Source organism: Rhipicephalus microplus, chromosome 2, assembly GCF_043290135.1.
Source record: "Rhipicephalus microplus isolate Deutch F79 chromosome 2, USDA_Rmic, whole genome shotgun sequence".
NCBI classification, from domain to species: Eukaryota; Metazoa; Arthropoda; class Arachnida; order Ixodida; family Ixodidae; genus Rhipicephalus; species Rhipicephalus microplus.
In genome coordinates, this window is record NC_134701.1 from 117,124,504 (window position 1) to 117,141,910 (window position 17,407).

Below are 17,407 nucleotides of genomic sequence, written 5' to 3' on the forward strand. Positions count from 1 at the left end.
GATGAGGCAAGAAGGTATTGAAAGGGCGCACCACATCACAGTTGTAGCGTACTCGCCCCACGGAGGCACGAAAAGAAGGCACCTACACTCCTTGAGCTTTGGGACAAGACTAGTTTATTTGCCAAGAAAAACAGGCTTCGAAAGCCACAACCAAAAGGGGCGTGGCTGCGTATCTTCTGCGGCCATCCGGAGATAATGTGAGGCATGTTGGCCGCGTCTGCACTTTGGGCCTCGGCATACGAATTGGTATGCGCACACAAATTAAAATTATCGCGATCACCGGCGTCATCGCCCGCTACAAGGGGTCCCCCCCCCCCCTAGACCGCGGAGCCTGGGAAAAAAAACGAGCAAATGTGCGAGTTAGTCCATGAGATGAGCCGGTTTCACGCGATCGAGAGAAACGACGTCGTCTCTGTCGCGAACACGAATGGTCACAGTTTTTTGCGATCACAAAAGCACACGGAAGGGCCCGTCGTACGCCGGAGTCTACGGCGATTTCACTGTGTCACGTCGCACGAACACATGGGTTGCCTCATTCCATGTCTGGGAGATGAAACACTCTTTGGTTGCGGCTGACGCGTGGCGCGCTGGGTTGCAGAAGCTCCAAGCAGGAATGTAGCCTTTCCATATGTTCTGAAGGCGTCCGCGTAGTGCTTGGTTTCTCACCGAAGAATTCTCCCGGTAGTCGAATTGTAGAGCCGTACAGCATTTCTGCTGCACAGAATCCAAAGTCTTATTTTATCATCATATGCAGGCCCAGAAGAACGAGAGGGAGCTTCTCCACCCATCGCTCTCTATCCAATTTGGCCGTTAAAGTTTCCTTCAGTTGACGGTTTAGCCACTCCGCCATTCCATTGCTCGCTGGATAGTAAACCACTGTGTACTGGAGCCGTGTTCCGAGAAGCCTTGCCAGCGCAGAGAATAGGTTGCTCTGGAATTTTCGTGCACGATCGGTCGTTATACGCAGTGGGCAGCCATAGAGTGAAACCCATTTGGCCACAAACGCCTGTGCGACGGTCCCGGCGGCGATCTCCAGAATCGGCGTCGCCTCGGGCCACTATGAGTAGCAGTCGACACAAGTGAGCAGGTATCTGTAACCCTGGGAAGGAGGAACAGGTCCCATCAAGTCCAAGTGCACGTGGTCGAAACGACACTCTGGTGGCCGAAATGCTTGGAGTGCTGTGCGCGTGTGACGAGTCACCTTGACTGCTTGACATGTTCGGCAGAAGTTAGCCCAGCGTCGAACGTCGGCGTTAATTCCGTGCCACACAAAGCGGTCAGTGACGAGCCTCTGCGTCGCGTGGATTCCTAGTTTGGCTGAGGTCGTGAAGGCTGTCAAACACTGCACGCCGAAACTGGACCGGGACGAAGGGTCTTGGAGATTTCTGCGATGTGTGACCATAGTCGTTGTGTATGGCAGCGGGATCTCTTCGAGCACTAGTGACAGTGGATTTTGCCTCATCTCGATTATCTCTAGGTCTTCCCGCTGGGCGGCGGCTAATGTCTCAAAGTCGACGGAAGCTGAAACAGTGTCGTTACGGGAGAGTGCGTCGGCTGCTCGGTTCTCGCTCACCACTATGTGGCGGATGTCCGTGGAAAATTCGGAAATGAAAGAAAGTTGGCGCAGTTCTCTTTCCGATTATGAGAAACTGTTGTCCTTGAACCCATACGTCAGCGGCTTGTGGTCCGATAAAATTTGGAAAATGCGGCCTTCTAGAAAGAAACGGAAATGCTTTACGGAGAAATAAATGGCCAGCATCTCTCTTCCAAAGGTGCTGTAGCGCACTTCCGCCTGTTTCAGACGTAAAGAAAAGAAACCTATCAGTTTCCAGTCCTTGCCGTCATATTGTTGCAACACTGCTCCCACTGCCGTCGTTGAAGCGTCAACCATGAGCCGCGTTGGCGCGTCGGAAAGCGGGTGCATCAGAAGTGTTGCGGAGGCAAGCTGAGTTTTCGCGTCTTGGAAGGCTTTTTCGTGCTCTGCTGACCAGTGAAACTCGGGCGTTTTCTTGCCGTTCCGGCGCAGCAAGTCAGTTAGCGGCTGTAGAATGTGTGCACAGGATGATATGAAGCGCCTGTGGAAGTTGATTAGCGCGAGAAACTCGCACAACTTGCGGAAAGGGGTAGGCGTGGAGAATTCCCTGACTGCTTGCACCCGTGATTCGAGCGGCAAGATGCCTTGTGGGGTGATTCGATAACCTAGCAAATCTAGCGCTTCAACACCAAAGAAGCAGTTTTGGGGCTTCAAAACCAGACCGTGCTCGTCAAAATGTTTGAAGAGGAGGCGCAGGCGATTTTCATGCTTCTCCGGCGTTTTGCTGGCAACAAAATTTTGTCTAAGTAGACAAAAACAAAGAGCAGTCCACGAGTGACCTCATTCATGAAACGCTGGAAAGTTTGTGCTGCGTTCTTTAGTCCGTACGGCATACGAACAAATTCAAACAGGACGAAACGCGTTGTCAAGGCCGTCTTTTGGATATCGCTTGGTTCTACTGGAATCTGGTGATAAGCGGCCATCAGATCCAGCTTAGTGAAGATGGTCGTTCCCGCGAGGCGAGTGCTGAAATCATGGAAGTGGGGGAGAGGATATTGGTCTGCCGTTGTCACAGCATTGAGTGCCCGATAATCACCACGAGGTCGCCAGTCAACAGACTCTTATTTTGGCACCATGTGCAGCGCGGAAGACCAGTTGCTGGAAGAAGGTCGAATAATGCCGAGTTGGAGCATGTGGTAGAACTCACGGCGGGTGACTGCGTGTCTTTGTCCAGCGAGTTTCCTAGGTCTAGCGGTGACGGGCGTTCCAGTAGTGACAATGTGATGCATCACCTTGTGTTTGATTGGCAGTTTAGTGTTCCGAGATCTGGTGATTACAGGGAATTCAACCAGAAAGTGACTCTGGGTTGAAATCGCAAATGCCGCATGAGGACAGGTCAGACTTCAGTCCGATAACAGCGAGCGAAGAGACCTTATCCTTGAGACGACGATCGCAAACGCTGACGTCAAGATTGAAGTGGCTCAGAAAGTCTGCTCTCAGGGTGGCAATTCTGACATCGGTCTGACTGGACTCTATTCTGACTGGACTACATATGATTCAATAGCAGTATTATTGACTGCAATTAGGCTGGAAATGGACTTGCCGCCCCAGCGATGTTGAGTTGCTGCTGGTAGGATAGAAAGCTCCCCTCCGGTATCGACAAGGAGGCGCGTGCCGGTGATGTGGTCGACAACGAACAAGAGGTGGCTTGAACGATGGCCCGTGTCGCTTTCCGCCGTTAGCGACTGGCAGGTGCGTTTCCCGTCCACGAGCATAGACTGGTGCAGCGAGTGGCTTGCTCTCTAAAACGACAGTGGTACCAGCAGATGTTCTGCTCTGCCTCGCTTGAGTGTCCGCGGTGCTGCGGGCTTCGATCACGGGACGGCGAACGATGCCGCGCAGGCCGGTGCTTGTTGGACATGGCGAGGTTTTCAACTGCTGCAGCCAGTCGGTCAACTCTGTCCTGTTGGTGACCTAACCGGTCTGCATGTTCGGGCCTTCCTGTTTCAGCAATAGACATTTTTGGTGGCTCAGTGCAGTCGGTGATAAGGTCGGCGAGTTGAACGAGACGTTCGAGAATCACGTCATCCGAGCCAGCGAGTATCATCCGTGTTGACTGTGGCAGTCTCCGCAAAAACAACTCGCGAAGCAATTGATGTTGACGCTCCTCTGACGCTTGTTGGCCCAGCAGCTGACGCATTCGGTGCAGTAGTTGTGAGGGACGCTGGTCACTGAGCTCTTCATGACACAGGAGTTGTTGCAGCCTGCTCTGTTCGGACACCTCAGTACGTTTCAGGACGGCGCTTTTTAAATCATCGTATGGCTTCTCCGATGGAGTGGAGGCGAGCACATCATCTACGGCGTCAGCGATGTTAGGTGGAAGTGCTGAAACGACGTGCAGGTATTTCGACTGCTGCGATGTGATTAGTCGAAGCTCGAAGCGGGCCTCGATTTGGCTGAACCACACCCTGGGGCTTTTGGGCCAGAAATGAGGAAGCTTAGCTCCGAGGCGTTGGGTGAGCTTAAAGTGCCTTCCTCGTCTGACATGGCTGCTGTTTTTCCAAACGTCCGGGTCACCACTTTGTAGCGTACTCGCCCCACGGAGGCGCGAAAAGAAGGCACCTACACTCCTTGTAGTTCGGGACAAGACTAGTTTATTTTCCGAAAAAAACAGGCTTCGAATGCACCCGCAGGGCGCGGGTTCGCATCCCGGCTGCGGCGGCAGCATTTCCGATGGAGGCGAAAATGTTGTAGTCCCGAATGCTCAGATTTGGGTGTATGTTAAAGAACCCCAGGTGGTCGAAATTTCCGGAGCCCACCACTACGGCGTCTCTCATAATCATAAGGTGGGTTTGGGACGTTAAACCCCACATATCAATCAATCAGGTTTCGAACGCGACAACCAAAAGGGGTGTGGCTGCGTATCTTCCGCGGCCCTCCGGAGATAACCTGAGGCATGTTGGCTGCGTCTGCGCCATGCGCCTCGGCATACGAATCGGTATGCGCGCACAAAAGATTGCCCGCAGCTTCCCTCGGGGGAACACTGAGGAGGATGCGGAGCATATAATTGGTTAATGGGGTGTTAAAGTGCTACTTACTTGGGTCGATGGCTAAATTGGTTAACGTGGTTGTGAAATGGGGTGTTAAATTGCGACTTACTTGGGTCGATGGCTAAATTGGTTGACGTGGTTGTAGGATGGGGTGTTAAATGAGTGAACATGTACACACGTATGCGAAAGGGCGGCGCTGGTCGAAGGGACGTCGATCATTGTGTTTGTGGATTCGTTGGAATTCATTTCACCGCGACCTTGGACGTCGACGCGCCGTACAAACCAACTGACGAGCGGCAACTGAGCGAGCGAGCGCCGACCTTGAGTATATATACAGCTCGACGGCGCATGCACTGTCAGCTGTTGAATGTTCTCGAAGCGCGACGCCACATGCGCGTCCACTGGAGAATCAGGAGAATTGTAGATGTCGAACGCGGTGTGTAGAGGAGGAAGGGTGCACAGATGGTGGAGGAGTGAAGCGCGCGCGGTGTGTAGAGTAGGAAGGGATGCACAGATGGTGGAAGAGTGGGCGACGGCGCGACGGCGCATGCGCGCGCGTCAGCTGTCGAATGTTCGAGAAGCGGTGCGGACGGCGCACTACAAGGCGCGAGTATAAGATGCTTCCGCATCTAAAAACAAGTTTGATTGGAAGTTGCGACTCGGCTGCACCGCACTTACTAGGGTCACTGTCAAAAAATCTTCTGCCCGTCGCATCTTGGGCTTCAGCCCTAACCAGCCGCAGGCGTTCGGGCAAGATCAGCTGTGGGCAGAGCCATTTTTGAAGTCTTTTTTAAAAAAATTTAGTGAATGTGTTGGGAGGCAACGAGAAAAATAATCAGATTGGTCTCAAGATTATTTGGCGCTGACAACACTGCACCAACAAAAGTTTATGAAGGTTTCGTGTAGCACCTGCATTACAAAAACTTGAGTGCACAAGCTTTTAAAGGAGAGGCACTGGAATACAAGTTCCGCCTAGTCGCTTCGCAGTGGCATTTGCAATCAGTGCTATAAATGAAGTATGCAATGGTACCTACATAGAAACTTTCACATTGAAACAAGAAATGAATAGCGTCAAGGTAAATCCCTACTGCACGCCTTTTCTAACTATCGCAAAAGTTTTCGGGAACACCGAAAAATTAAAAGTTACCAAGTGTGGACCTAATACCAGAAAAATACCGAAATTTTCCTTTGTAGCAGAACAGTCATAGGATGTAAAGGAGTGCTCAGAACGTCTAAAGCACCGCCGCTTTCAAGGAATAAATGACTGGCTAGGATGGTCGACAAAGGAATGCTAGTAGGATTATTTACACGGGTGAACGATTGGGTGAATGACTCCAGAAACTGCACATCACTTTTTGGCCCAATGAATGAAATTTCGTTATCCTCAGTACCAGTATCTTTGTCTAAAATTTCATTTCTTCGTTATTTTGTATACATTCCTCTATTTTATGTCAGCAATACTACAGGCACGTTGTCGCGAAGTTCTAGTAGAACAAGCGATCATGGCGATCTTGTTTGACACACGTTCGTCAAATATTTTCACCAATTTCTTCATGGGACCACAAAATGAGTTTTACGGATTCAAAAGCTTGACTATTATTTGCGGCAATCAGCATTTTGCGTGTTTCAATATCTGTACAATTTCGTTCACACAGAAAATCATCCAGGTTTTCAGTGTATCTCGAATGATTTTCAAACTAATGGAAGCGCTGCTACTGCTTCTTCAATGTTCGACCTATGGACAAAGCGGAAAAAAAGATCTTCAGGCCTTACTGGTATTACCTTGTGTCTAGCTCATCAACTGAAATCACAAGATTGTGCGACCAACTTTGTTAAGCTTCTGAATAAGCATCGGCAAGCTTGCTCCATCGCATCGACACTTGCCTTCATACTGACAAGAAAGGATGGCGCATGTATTGGCAGTGAGTTGTTGTAGGTATTTTGCTGAATACCCGGCCAACAAACACAGAGTGAGATAGCCTAGCGTTTAGCTTCGCCGCTGAAATTGAGATAAATTGGAATCACAAGCTGTTAGCTGTCTGTCGAACCATCGCTGCTCACCCACCGGTAATAGGTAGTAAAGCTGCTATAGTGATGTTCTATAACTGACTTTGGTAGAAACTGTCATTAGAAATATCATATAAGATTTTTGGCGGAATTTGCAAGCTAGTCTCAACCGGACAACTCACAATCACCGTGATTGTAATACTTCCGAAGCTTCCCGATTTCACCCTCTTTAGTAACACTTGGAATGGCACTAAATGCTTTTATATCAGTGTTCACACTAACGCCAGTTGTTCACCTCTAGGCTCAGTAACGTTCTTCAACAATAGTACATATATTAACCAGGTTAATATTGATTGCAAAAAAACGCTGTTGCATCTGGCACCTATGTTTCGGCAAAAATTCAAGCAACGTAACGTACGCCAAAAAAAAAAAACACCTACACTGAGGCTAGCAATACCAACCTATAGCGCCATTGATACCCTTCCTACACGCATGCTCGGGCCAGCCAGTAGCAATAATTACGTAATTTACCGAGCGGCATATGAATAAGTGCTCAAGTTCTTTGTACCTTGCCCTTGTGTCTCCTTATGTACTTTTTGTCGTGCAGTTCTACAGAAAGAATACATCACCAAGTTGCCAGATCTGCTGCTAGTATTATTACCTATTCAAATTGAATACTCTGCACCTTGCCTTCTTTAACGCTTGTGCCATATTAGTAATCGATTTATGTGACGTTCATCACGCAGGATTTGCGCTAATTGTGAGAACGTTTCGCTTTACGAGTGGTACTCTCAACAGGAGGTCTGACCTGAACCATTGCTTGACCACTTCTAAACCCCTTGCGGCCTTTTTCTCTCGAGACTACAGCACTAGACCGTGAGTATTTCTTACTGAAGCGCGGAAAGAGCCCTTTGGGAGCTTCGCGAGGCCTGGGCTTTCACATTGCAAGACACATCTGGGCTTGATACCCAGGCTCACGTTACAGATAAAGCATGCACCGCCGCGGCTCGAAGTCCCCGCAGAGGGACTTCCTCCTTCCTAATCAAAGGGAATGAAAGAATGGAAACCCACGAAAAAACCACAGCAAGGCTTGATCTCTTGGAGAGAAGAATTTTCTGGCTGCGGTACTAAGATAATGCTACTATGTTATGAAAGAGAATGCTACGACTTTGAAGTGTATCTGAGAGTGAAAGTGAGATGACAGTGTCGGATAGCTGACACTGTCGGATGACAGTGTCGGATCAACTTGTGAGGGATCTTTTGCTTTGGAAATTGAGAAACTCGCGCAAATTTATAAAGAAAGGATTTCCCAATATCTGCTATCCAGGAATTCTAGAATCTTTTTATGATAGGTGCCACGCCACGATTGATCAATATGGTCAGTTTTAAGCTTATAAATTGTAACTTTTAAGCCTATAAGCACTGAAAATTTTTTTCTGGCGCAACTTCTCGACATCAACCTATACAAGCATTCCCAGCGGACCTATTCACTTCAGTTAACAAATGCCCAGTTTCCGTCATTGCATACTGGTCTGTTTCCTTGTACGCTTACGAACACCTTACATGCTGAGTTTTAACTGGCTTGTGAACCCGTTTGTGCTGCATTTCTGCGGAAAATTGCAATAAAGTAAAACCAGGGCAATAAAAAAACGCTAGGCATGTTGCACAAATTAAACTGGGCAAGCCCTTCAAATCTGAATGCTGCAAAATTAAGGGTAAATGCGGAATTATTGCAAATTAAGTATATGTATGCAACTTAAATCTATGTCCTAACTTGAGCCACCACTTGATCAGACACGAAACAGACAATGTAACATAGTCAGTCACAATATTGCGGCCTCGACATTTCGCTTTACTTAGGTCGCACGTTTACACGAAAATCCAAATGACAAAACAGACTACTGTCGCCACTGAAGTGCCCAAAAATATGATTTGATTGGTGTACACGGCATATGGGGTGTAATATACAGATTTGTGTTCCTTATTCCATGTATATCTATCAAATTTCGCGACAGCAGGCATTTACGGGGCATGTATGAGAAAGTAATAACTCAAAGCGAACCTCTAGGTGTGTCATCAAAACTAAGTTATATCTTCAAGAAAACATAACAAAATTAGATGTGTCAACTTTAGTTCATTATTGAAGAGCTCAGGAAGCATTAAGTAAGGAGCATGATACGGTAGCGACAAGGACAGGTGCTTGCAGTGTGTGCGCTGGCCTTGCTTACTCGTGTACATCAAGGAGACAGCATCCCGCTATGACAACGCCTTACGCAAGCTGTGTCTACATCACGTGAGAACGTTGAAGAAAGTAAGCGATATGACAGCCTCACCCCTGCCTTCGCGTATAACGAGCTGACAAAGTAATTATACTTGACACGGAGGCAATATCTGCCACCACACCAAAAACTAAGCACACCTAAACCTCTGTCACTTAGGCTTGTTCAAGTTGGGGCACTCTAACTCTACGCCATTGCACAAGTACGATCTCAAAGTACAGCTAACTAAATCATGTTCTTTCTGCAATGATATAGCTACTTAACAACACACGCTCTGACGGTGTCCCGCGTTAAGCTGCGGTGAAGTCATCATGCCTCTCAAACGGGAGGATGCGATTACCAGCTACGAACACGAACAGCAGTTATGCGCAGTTGAACGGGCCCGCGGCGCAGCAAAGAGATTTGGATCTTTTCGTTGCGACATGGAAGCGGCCCGCAATGTGCTAAAGCGCGTTCCGGACATAATAAAGTTAATCCATTCATCAATGCACCCCCTCTGAACATTGATGTTACACTACGTGATGTACAGCTCCCCACAACGTAATTTGCATCACCTAAACGTATTTTCAATTGATTCACTAACACACTACCACTGAGGTATAAGTTGTATGAAACGTGTGAGCTTTTTCGCATTTGTCTCACTTGTTGAGCGTCTCAAGGTAACGAAGCTTGAGCTGTTTTGCTTAACAGGGTAGTAGAACTTCGATTGATTATCATCACCATCAGCCTGACTACGCGCACTGCAGGACAAAGGCTCCCCCAGCCAACTTTCCCATGCTCCGCCAGTCAACTCGACCATGTGCTTGCTGCTGCCATTTTGTACCCGCGAACAATGTAATCCTACCTGCCCACCTAGTTTTCTGTCTCCCCCTCACCCGCTTGTCGTTTCTGGTAATCCAATCTTTTATCCTTAATGACCAGCGGTTATACTGCCTACGCGCTGCGTGCCGTGTTTATGTACAGAGAGAATGAGAATTTATTAGAAGACAGAGAAGTCGGCCTGAGCTAGTTCGCTCTAGCCTGCTACAGGATAGAGCGAACAATTCTTCTGGCTAACCTTTCGGTCCTTCTTTCAATGTTCCTGCTTCTTAATTTCAACTTTGATATCCTTAACCCCAGTTTTTCCGTTGACCCACTGTTCCCTCTTCTCGTCTCCTAATGTTATACCTATCCATCTCCTTTCTATTGCTTTCTCGGTTGTACTGAATTTAAGCTGATTCCTCTTTGTAAGCCTCCAAGTTTCTGCTCCGTTGGCAAATACCAGCAAGATGCAGCTCCTATCTACCTTCCTCTTGTGAGGTAGTGGCATTGAACCAGTAATTATATCAGAATGCTTGCCGATTGTGCTCAACCCAATTTTTATTCTTCTAGTTACTTCGATATTGTTGTTAGGCTCCACGGTTACTGCCTGTCTTAGGTAGACGTACTCTTTTACAACTTCAAGTGCACCCATACCTATCTCTTCCGCGTTGAACATTACTTTCGTTTCCTGCAGATTAATTTTAGGACCTACCTTTCTGTTCTGCTTGTCTAATACTGTATTCATGAATTGCAATTTGTCCCCTTAGTTACTCAGCAATTCAATGTCATCAGCGAAGCGAAAGTTGCTAAGGTAATCTCTATTACTGTTACTCCTTACTCTTCCCGATCTTTGCTGGTGAGAACCTCCTGTAAGCACGCGGTAAATATCATTGTGAAAATTGAATCCCCTTGTCTCACACTCTTCCTATAACAAATCTTCAACAATTCTATTACATTTCCATAACGGACACTATAATACCAGCCACTAATCTGTTTAGTCAGTTGCGACCTTCACGCAATAAACTGCCGTTAGGAATAGAGTTTACCCGTCTTTTTGCGATCTTTACACTCAGAAAGACAGCCACGAGTGGCACGACTTTTCAAGGGAGATTAAGAGTGCACCTTCACACTAGTATGAACAGTAGTATTAGATGACCTTTACACTCTAGTGCTGCATCTAAACTGATTTTTATGGAAGATTGGTGCACTGTTTAGATCGGCCGTTATGTTATAGATTAAAGCAGGGCTATAGGAGTATAGAGTACACCCTTGTGAGAGAACATAGAGAGAGGACTACTTCTAAAGATATTCTGTTACACGGAAAGTAAGATATTTTGTTCCTGGTCATCAATAAGATATAATGAGCGGTTTTAACACAACAGCGGCTTGGACTTAGCTGATACTAGCCAATGATGACAAATTATTTCTAACGTATTGGAAATGTTGCTTTTAACACAAGATATGCACTGAAAAACTTGGTCTAGTATATAGTCTATAAATAGTCCTAGACCTTTTTGCTTTCAGCTTTTATAACAGCAAAATTTTTTTAAACGATGTAACTCACTGAATTGAGCTGGTTTTCGAGAATATAAAGAGTACCTTTGGAAGCCTCTTTTTTTTTTGGTTTGCTAGCACATACAGCTGGCGAATAGACGAGGAAGTGGTAAAGTTAAACAAAACACAACCTGGTGCGTTTTTCAAGGACTTCCACTTTTCGACCCTTCTTCTGTAATTTAATCCTCCGCTCTCTTGACACCGACATTCAATAGTTCCAATGTTTCAAGACCTCGCCTCGAGAGAAACAATGTTAATCTCCGACTTTCCACTTCCCAAGGAAAGCGCGCGTTTCGCTGAGCATCGGAAACCCAACAGACGATGACGAGTCTTCGCGAACGCCTCAATCGTTAAAGAGCGGCTCTTGTTTGCACACGCGCTTCGAAAAGGTTCGCACTGTATGCATTTTCTTCGCGAATAAGAAGGGTAGTGCCCCATGCAACACCTAGGATTTTTTTTCCTTCTCCGTCAAATAAACTCTTCCTAGTCATAATTTGGAGCAGCCAAGTGATATTGCCACTTTTGAGCACAAAAAAATGAACCAGACAGACTTTTTCAAAAAAGTTATTGTGCTTGCTACAGCCTTTTTGTTTAGCTTCATTTGTCGTTGCGAAAGCATGCGCAAATGTACCACTCATCAGACATCTAAATGAATTTGCACAATCGAGCGCGTTTGTAATACAATAGTTGAATTGTGAAGCTTTCTTCAGGAAGGCGGAAGATGCAATATGCGTATTTAAGCATGTTAATACTCTGTAATATTTTGTAAGCTATGCGTGTTTCGAAGGATGCCTACATCTTTATTATTACAAAAAATAAATACATAAAGAAATAGAGACAAAGAAACCGGATGGCTCGAAACAGTTATGACTTTGAGTAGTCAAGTATTTCATTTCTTTCAATTTTAAAACTTGCGGGCAGAATAAAATTTTGTATACCTCGTTACAGAGACCCAGTTTTCTAGAGGGTGATTTTTTATATAATATATCACCTGAGGTGTTTATCATACCTAAGCTGACAAGCAACATTCCAGGGGTGTTTTTTTTCGTTCTTTTCGTAGTGTCTCTCTCAACATTAAGTAGGCATTCACTTGAGTGCTCATAATGCAATTATTGCGATTTCCGAAGCGGGACCATAAAATTAAGGGTTCAAGAGGGAGGACTGGTCCGTTAAAAACTGTGTGTACTCATGAAGTGGCATCTAGTTTGGAACAACGGAGTATTCTAACCGTGAAATGTAAAGATATTGGCTTTTTCTTTCTACCTAATATTGTGGGCAGAAGCATTCATGAATCTAATATGCTCATTCGAGCAACCTATCCAACAGTGTTTCATTCTTTACCTGTGCAGATTGTTGAAGACTGATGAGCTCAAATTGTTTAATGTAACTAAGCAAACGTGTGAAAAGCAAAAAGTACAAATAACCTATTGTGTCTACTGTGTGAAAAGCTTACAAATGTAGTGATTGTCTAGGAAAGCAATGAATTGATGTAGTTATTTGGCACCTAGGCTAATAGCAAATCGACAGGAAATGCTTTTTGATGTAGGCTACGCCAAAGTGAGCTCAACCAACTTTTCCTAAAAACAAGCAGTTGTACGGTTATTCCTTACAGACACAGCTGAGTCTCCAAAGCACAAGTAAAGCGTCTGTAATTTGAGCAGTTGTAATATTGAGATCGCCATGCAACAACTCAATGTATCCCATGGTGTATTGGTTAGCAGATAATAGAAAGGTAACATGACATAACTAAAATCACATAGTGCTTACGTTTCGATTCCTGAAAAATACGGTGGTTGATGCTGTGAACAAACGCATGTTGCCATGTTATACATTCCCTAACTGTCACCAGTGTGGATGGTGCGAGTTATATGAACGTGTTTGATATTGTCGAACTAAGTGATACACTATCTACAAACAAGTTTTACGTTACCATTCCAATAAAAGGCACCGTAGTTTTAACAGAAACCTTACAGCAAGCCTTCCGTATTTTGTACTCAACAAAACCTAAACGGCCACTAACCAGGCCCTATACCATATTTTATTTAGACAGTGGAAGTTGTTTAGTGTCCGATGAGAAACATTTTGCCACACAAGTTTCAATCGGTTCATCACGAGCGGAGAAATCAGGTTTTTTTAAAGCGGCGCGAAACGAGGATGAGAGGAGGCGAACTCGAAACCTTTGCTGCTTCTCCCCGTAGACTTCGCAAGCCAAATCTCTTCCCTAGCCTCTCAGGCATCCGACCTAGAGGTCACGTGCGCATGGCGCGCCCAAACAAGTCCTACTCCCGAGCACGCGAGTTGCGTTGCTTTGTTCAGCAGTGTTATTTTGTGGTCTTCTGCCTGCTTCGGCGAGATGGTTCGGAAACGCTGTAGAATTGACGAGCACAATGAGTGCGCAAAAGCGTAGAAGCGTTCCACGGTGGTAGTCTGCTCGATGCGCTGACGGCGGGTACACGAACGCATGCGAAACGTCGACACAATAGCCCCGCACATTATTGCAATTCACGAGAGAAAAATTAAAAAAAAAGACGGTTACATTCCCTTATTGCGTCTCATTATTTATCTAGAGCTTTATTATTCTCTTCAAGCAACAAGGTAATAAACTACACATGCTGTGTTAAATAATTTTCGCCCTGTCACGTGCCACTCTTTTCAACGTCAGAGCATAGTCGTATACGTAGAGGACCAAAGTCACTGCTTCGCTGTGTACGTGGGGTTATTCATACGCGCACGTCATGCCCTTATTCTCTGGGCTCCGCCGGCACAAGGGAGAGGAGCAGCGTTCATCTTGGAATTTGACCCATTTCCGCGGTGCGTAGCATTGCAAAATTTGGCAGACGTGATCATGAACTCCTGGTCAACGCATTGTGCTTGTAAGCTCAAAATTGTAAAACCTGGTGAGTGGCCCTTTAACAAACGTGGAGGTGGCCATAAAAAATTTCTTAAAAACCTAATTGACAAAGGACTGTCGCTAAACCACACTTTCGTGTCACTCTGCCTTGGCTTATCTTTACTTTTTATACAAATACGTCACGGGTTCCTAAGTTTGGAACATTGTGTGTGGGGAGGGGGGGGGGTAAAGCTAGTAAGAAACAAGAACTAGAGAATTGTGTAAAATATGGCAAATTCAACAATACAGTAGAAAAAAACCATGAATAAAAACATCATTGATAGACATAGAATAAAGCATAGCAAAACACGCTAAGGCAATAGCGATGGATACATACATGTGTAAAAAAGAACCACAGATGCGAAATACACCTCAAACAAAAGTACAACATAAATGTTTGGAACGGTAAAAAGCCACAACTACTGAAATAGCAGTAAGACAATGAAATTTTTTGACAAAGCATGTGAATGCAGAAAATATATTAAAAAAGACAATAGAGCTAGCTTATTTCTGAATGTTGTGGGCTCACGCATGTTTAAAATGGAATCAGAAAGCCCGTTCCATAATCTTATGCCCCGGGGAAGTGCAAAGTTTTTATATGCGTGCGTTCGCCTGACAAGCGTTGAAAGCATAAGCTATTAATGATGTATCTCAAAAAGCAATGAGGTTCTGTAAGAGGCAATGTGGTTTATGGTTACTGTAAGTTGACCTGTGTAGCAAGCAGATTATAGCAATATTCCTACGTGTCTGAAGCTGTGGAAGTGAAAGAGAATACTTAATTTTTGTTATACTAGAAGTTTGTGTATTCGTGAGCAAAAAAGCGAGCTGTGTGATTCTAGACCTCTTTAATGAATTTTATGACGTAGTCCTGATGGGGAGACCAGATGGCTTATGCGAATTCGAGCTGAGGTTGTACGAAAGCTTGGTAGGCGAGTTTGCGAGTAGTCATAGGCGTGCTGATAAGGATAAGCTTTAGGTAGTCTAATGTTGTGATGCTTTTACAGTTGTTTTGTCTATGCGCGTAGACCAAGATAGGTTAGTGTGAAATGAATATCAAAATGTTTGTAGCAAGATGTAATTAAGAGCATTATTTTTAAGAGAATATGTAAACGCCGAAATCGCTAGTTTTCGCCTAAAAGTCAAGGTTTTCAATTTGTCAATGTTCAAGCTCATATGACATTGATCCCACCAATGTGTTATACGATTGAGGTCAGGTTGATGCGCACTATGCTCACCGAGCGTATCAATTTTTCTATATTGTACACAGTCATCGGCGAACAATCCGACTTTGGATGTTATCTAAGATGGCAGGTCGTTAATGAATATGAGAAATATTAGAGGGGCTAAAACGCTCCCCTGTTAAACACCAAAAAAAACGTCAGTAATGGGAGATCAAGTGCCTTTGGTGACCATGAACTGTTTGCAGTATGAAAAGTAGCGATGAATACTAGTGATGAAAGCTTTTCTATGAGGCGACAGTGGGTGACATGACTGAATGCTTTTGAAAAGTCTATGGATACGCAGCCGGCTGATAATTATTATCAGGGTGTCGGGATCAGTCATTTGTAAATCGTAAAAGCTGCGTTTCACATGAATAACCTTTTCTAAACCCATGTTAGCTATGAAAAAAGAAATAAGTAGTTTCCGAATGACTGCTTACGTTTGAGACACAGATGTGTACGAATAATTTACAGGAGACACTGGTTAGTGAATTAGTCGATAGTTACTAAGGTTGTTTTGATCTCTCGATTTGTGAACAGTTTTGTTAAGAATTTTCCAATCGTATGAAAGTTCACCTACGCTCAACAACTGCTGAAATTACTGATCGAGAAATATACTTGATGCGATGACTGTTATTCTAAGAATTTATGAGTTAATGCTCTCTGCTCCAGGTGAGGTGGATATTAATAGTTTGTTGATTAACGACGCCATTACCTCAGATGTGACAAATTAAGGGCTCAAGTACTCATAGCTAAACTCTGGGGAATAAGGCAAACTGAATCAGATGTAAACAGTCGTTGAAATTAGTTGCACAATTATTGTGTGGAATGACATTACCGTCGTCTTCGGAAAGTGAGATGTGACATGACTTCTTTAATGGGGGATTGTTTTCAGAATTTCACTAGATTCTTGATGATTAGTTATTGAGTGTCATGGGAAAAAAAGTTAGGGTTTTCACCCCTGCATACAGCATCCAAATACTCTATTCAGAAGTTTTATGGCTTTCCTTTGACACTCAAGAACCCGAGATTATAGCTCTTTTATTTAAATGTCGCTTTTTGTTTTTTTAGTCCATGTAGGGGCTTTGTAAACCATAGTTTTGATATATTATCATATCAGCCAGGTGCCTGTCTGCATTAAGGACCCTTAATTATTTAAAATACGAGTTTGAAATAACACACTCGAAGAGGACAAGCATTGCTCAGACAACTATCTGGTCTGGCTCGAGGAGCCCAAACCTGTAAAAACTCTAATAATAAAAAATTTTTTACCATCGCTACTTCTCTACCAGTTCGGCCAGTGTAAGTTTGTTTTGTATACTGACACAACTTGTTAAAATTTCGTGCATCCTCGTCATGTTCAGGTAGTGCAGGTACAATATACTGGCAATTCATTGCCTAAATATCCGGGCTTTTTTCCGTTGATGCCCCTCCTGAATTGTGCTCGTGGGTATGTAACAGTGAATCTTTTCGTGTAAAGCAAGCAGCTTAGACCTCGGATACTATATTGCCACAAGCACGTTATGGAGAGTTTTTGGTTTGTTTTACTTCTTTCAAGCGACATTTCTAATTTACTACCTAATTTTCATCTGCATCTTTGGCGAATACAGATGTGCGCTTCATTGATACAGCTTTCTCTTCCTTATTAGAAGTATTTGACTTCGTACAAGAAAGACTACTCACCAAGTTCTCAAGTATTTCTTGCTCCTTCACCTATTAAAGCGAAAAAATCCAAAAGGTTCTTGTTTTTGAATCCCACTATCGCAAGGTAACAATCGAATGTCAACCTCGTGACTTTTTTTTACACAGTAGTGAAGTTTAAAGGGTTCGTATATCAGCTGTTTTTTGACATTAGCTTAGCGGAACTCATTGCAGGCATTATAACGCCGGTTTAGCATAAGAACAGGCAGTCCATTTACTTGGACCTCCATTAACTTTGGTGGGGTTACTTTTGATAAACAGCCAAGTTCACTATATTCTAATGCACAAGTATACGTGTTCGAGAAATACATACGTTATCAAGTGGTAGCAGCAAGCGCAGGACCGTGCTCGCTGGCGGAAAATGGTAGAGG

General features: G+C 44.6%; 1 protein-coding gene across 1 annotated transcript in view; it reads right to left on the bottom strand.

Moving 5' to 3' along the window:
* Positions 1–3,272: 3,272 nt before the first annotated feature.
* Positions 3,273–17,407, bottom strand: part of LOC142791063 (uncharacterized) — a 42,711-nt gene continuing 28,576 nt past the window's right edge. The window contains exon 2 of the mRNA XM_075885408.1: positions 3,273–4,008. Within this exon, the coding sequence (XP_075741523.1) occupies positions 3,273–4,008 (736 nt within the window). The remainder of the gene's footprint in view (positions 4,009–17,407) is intronic.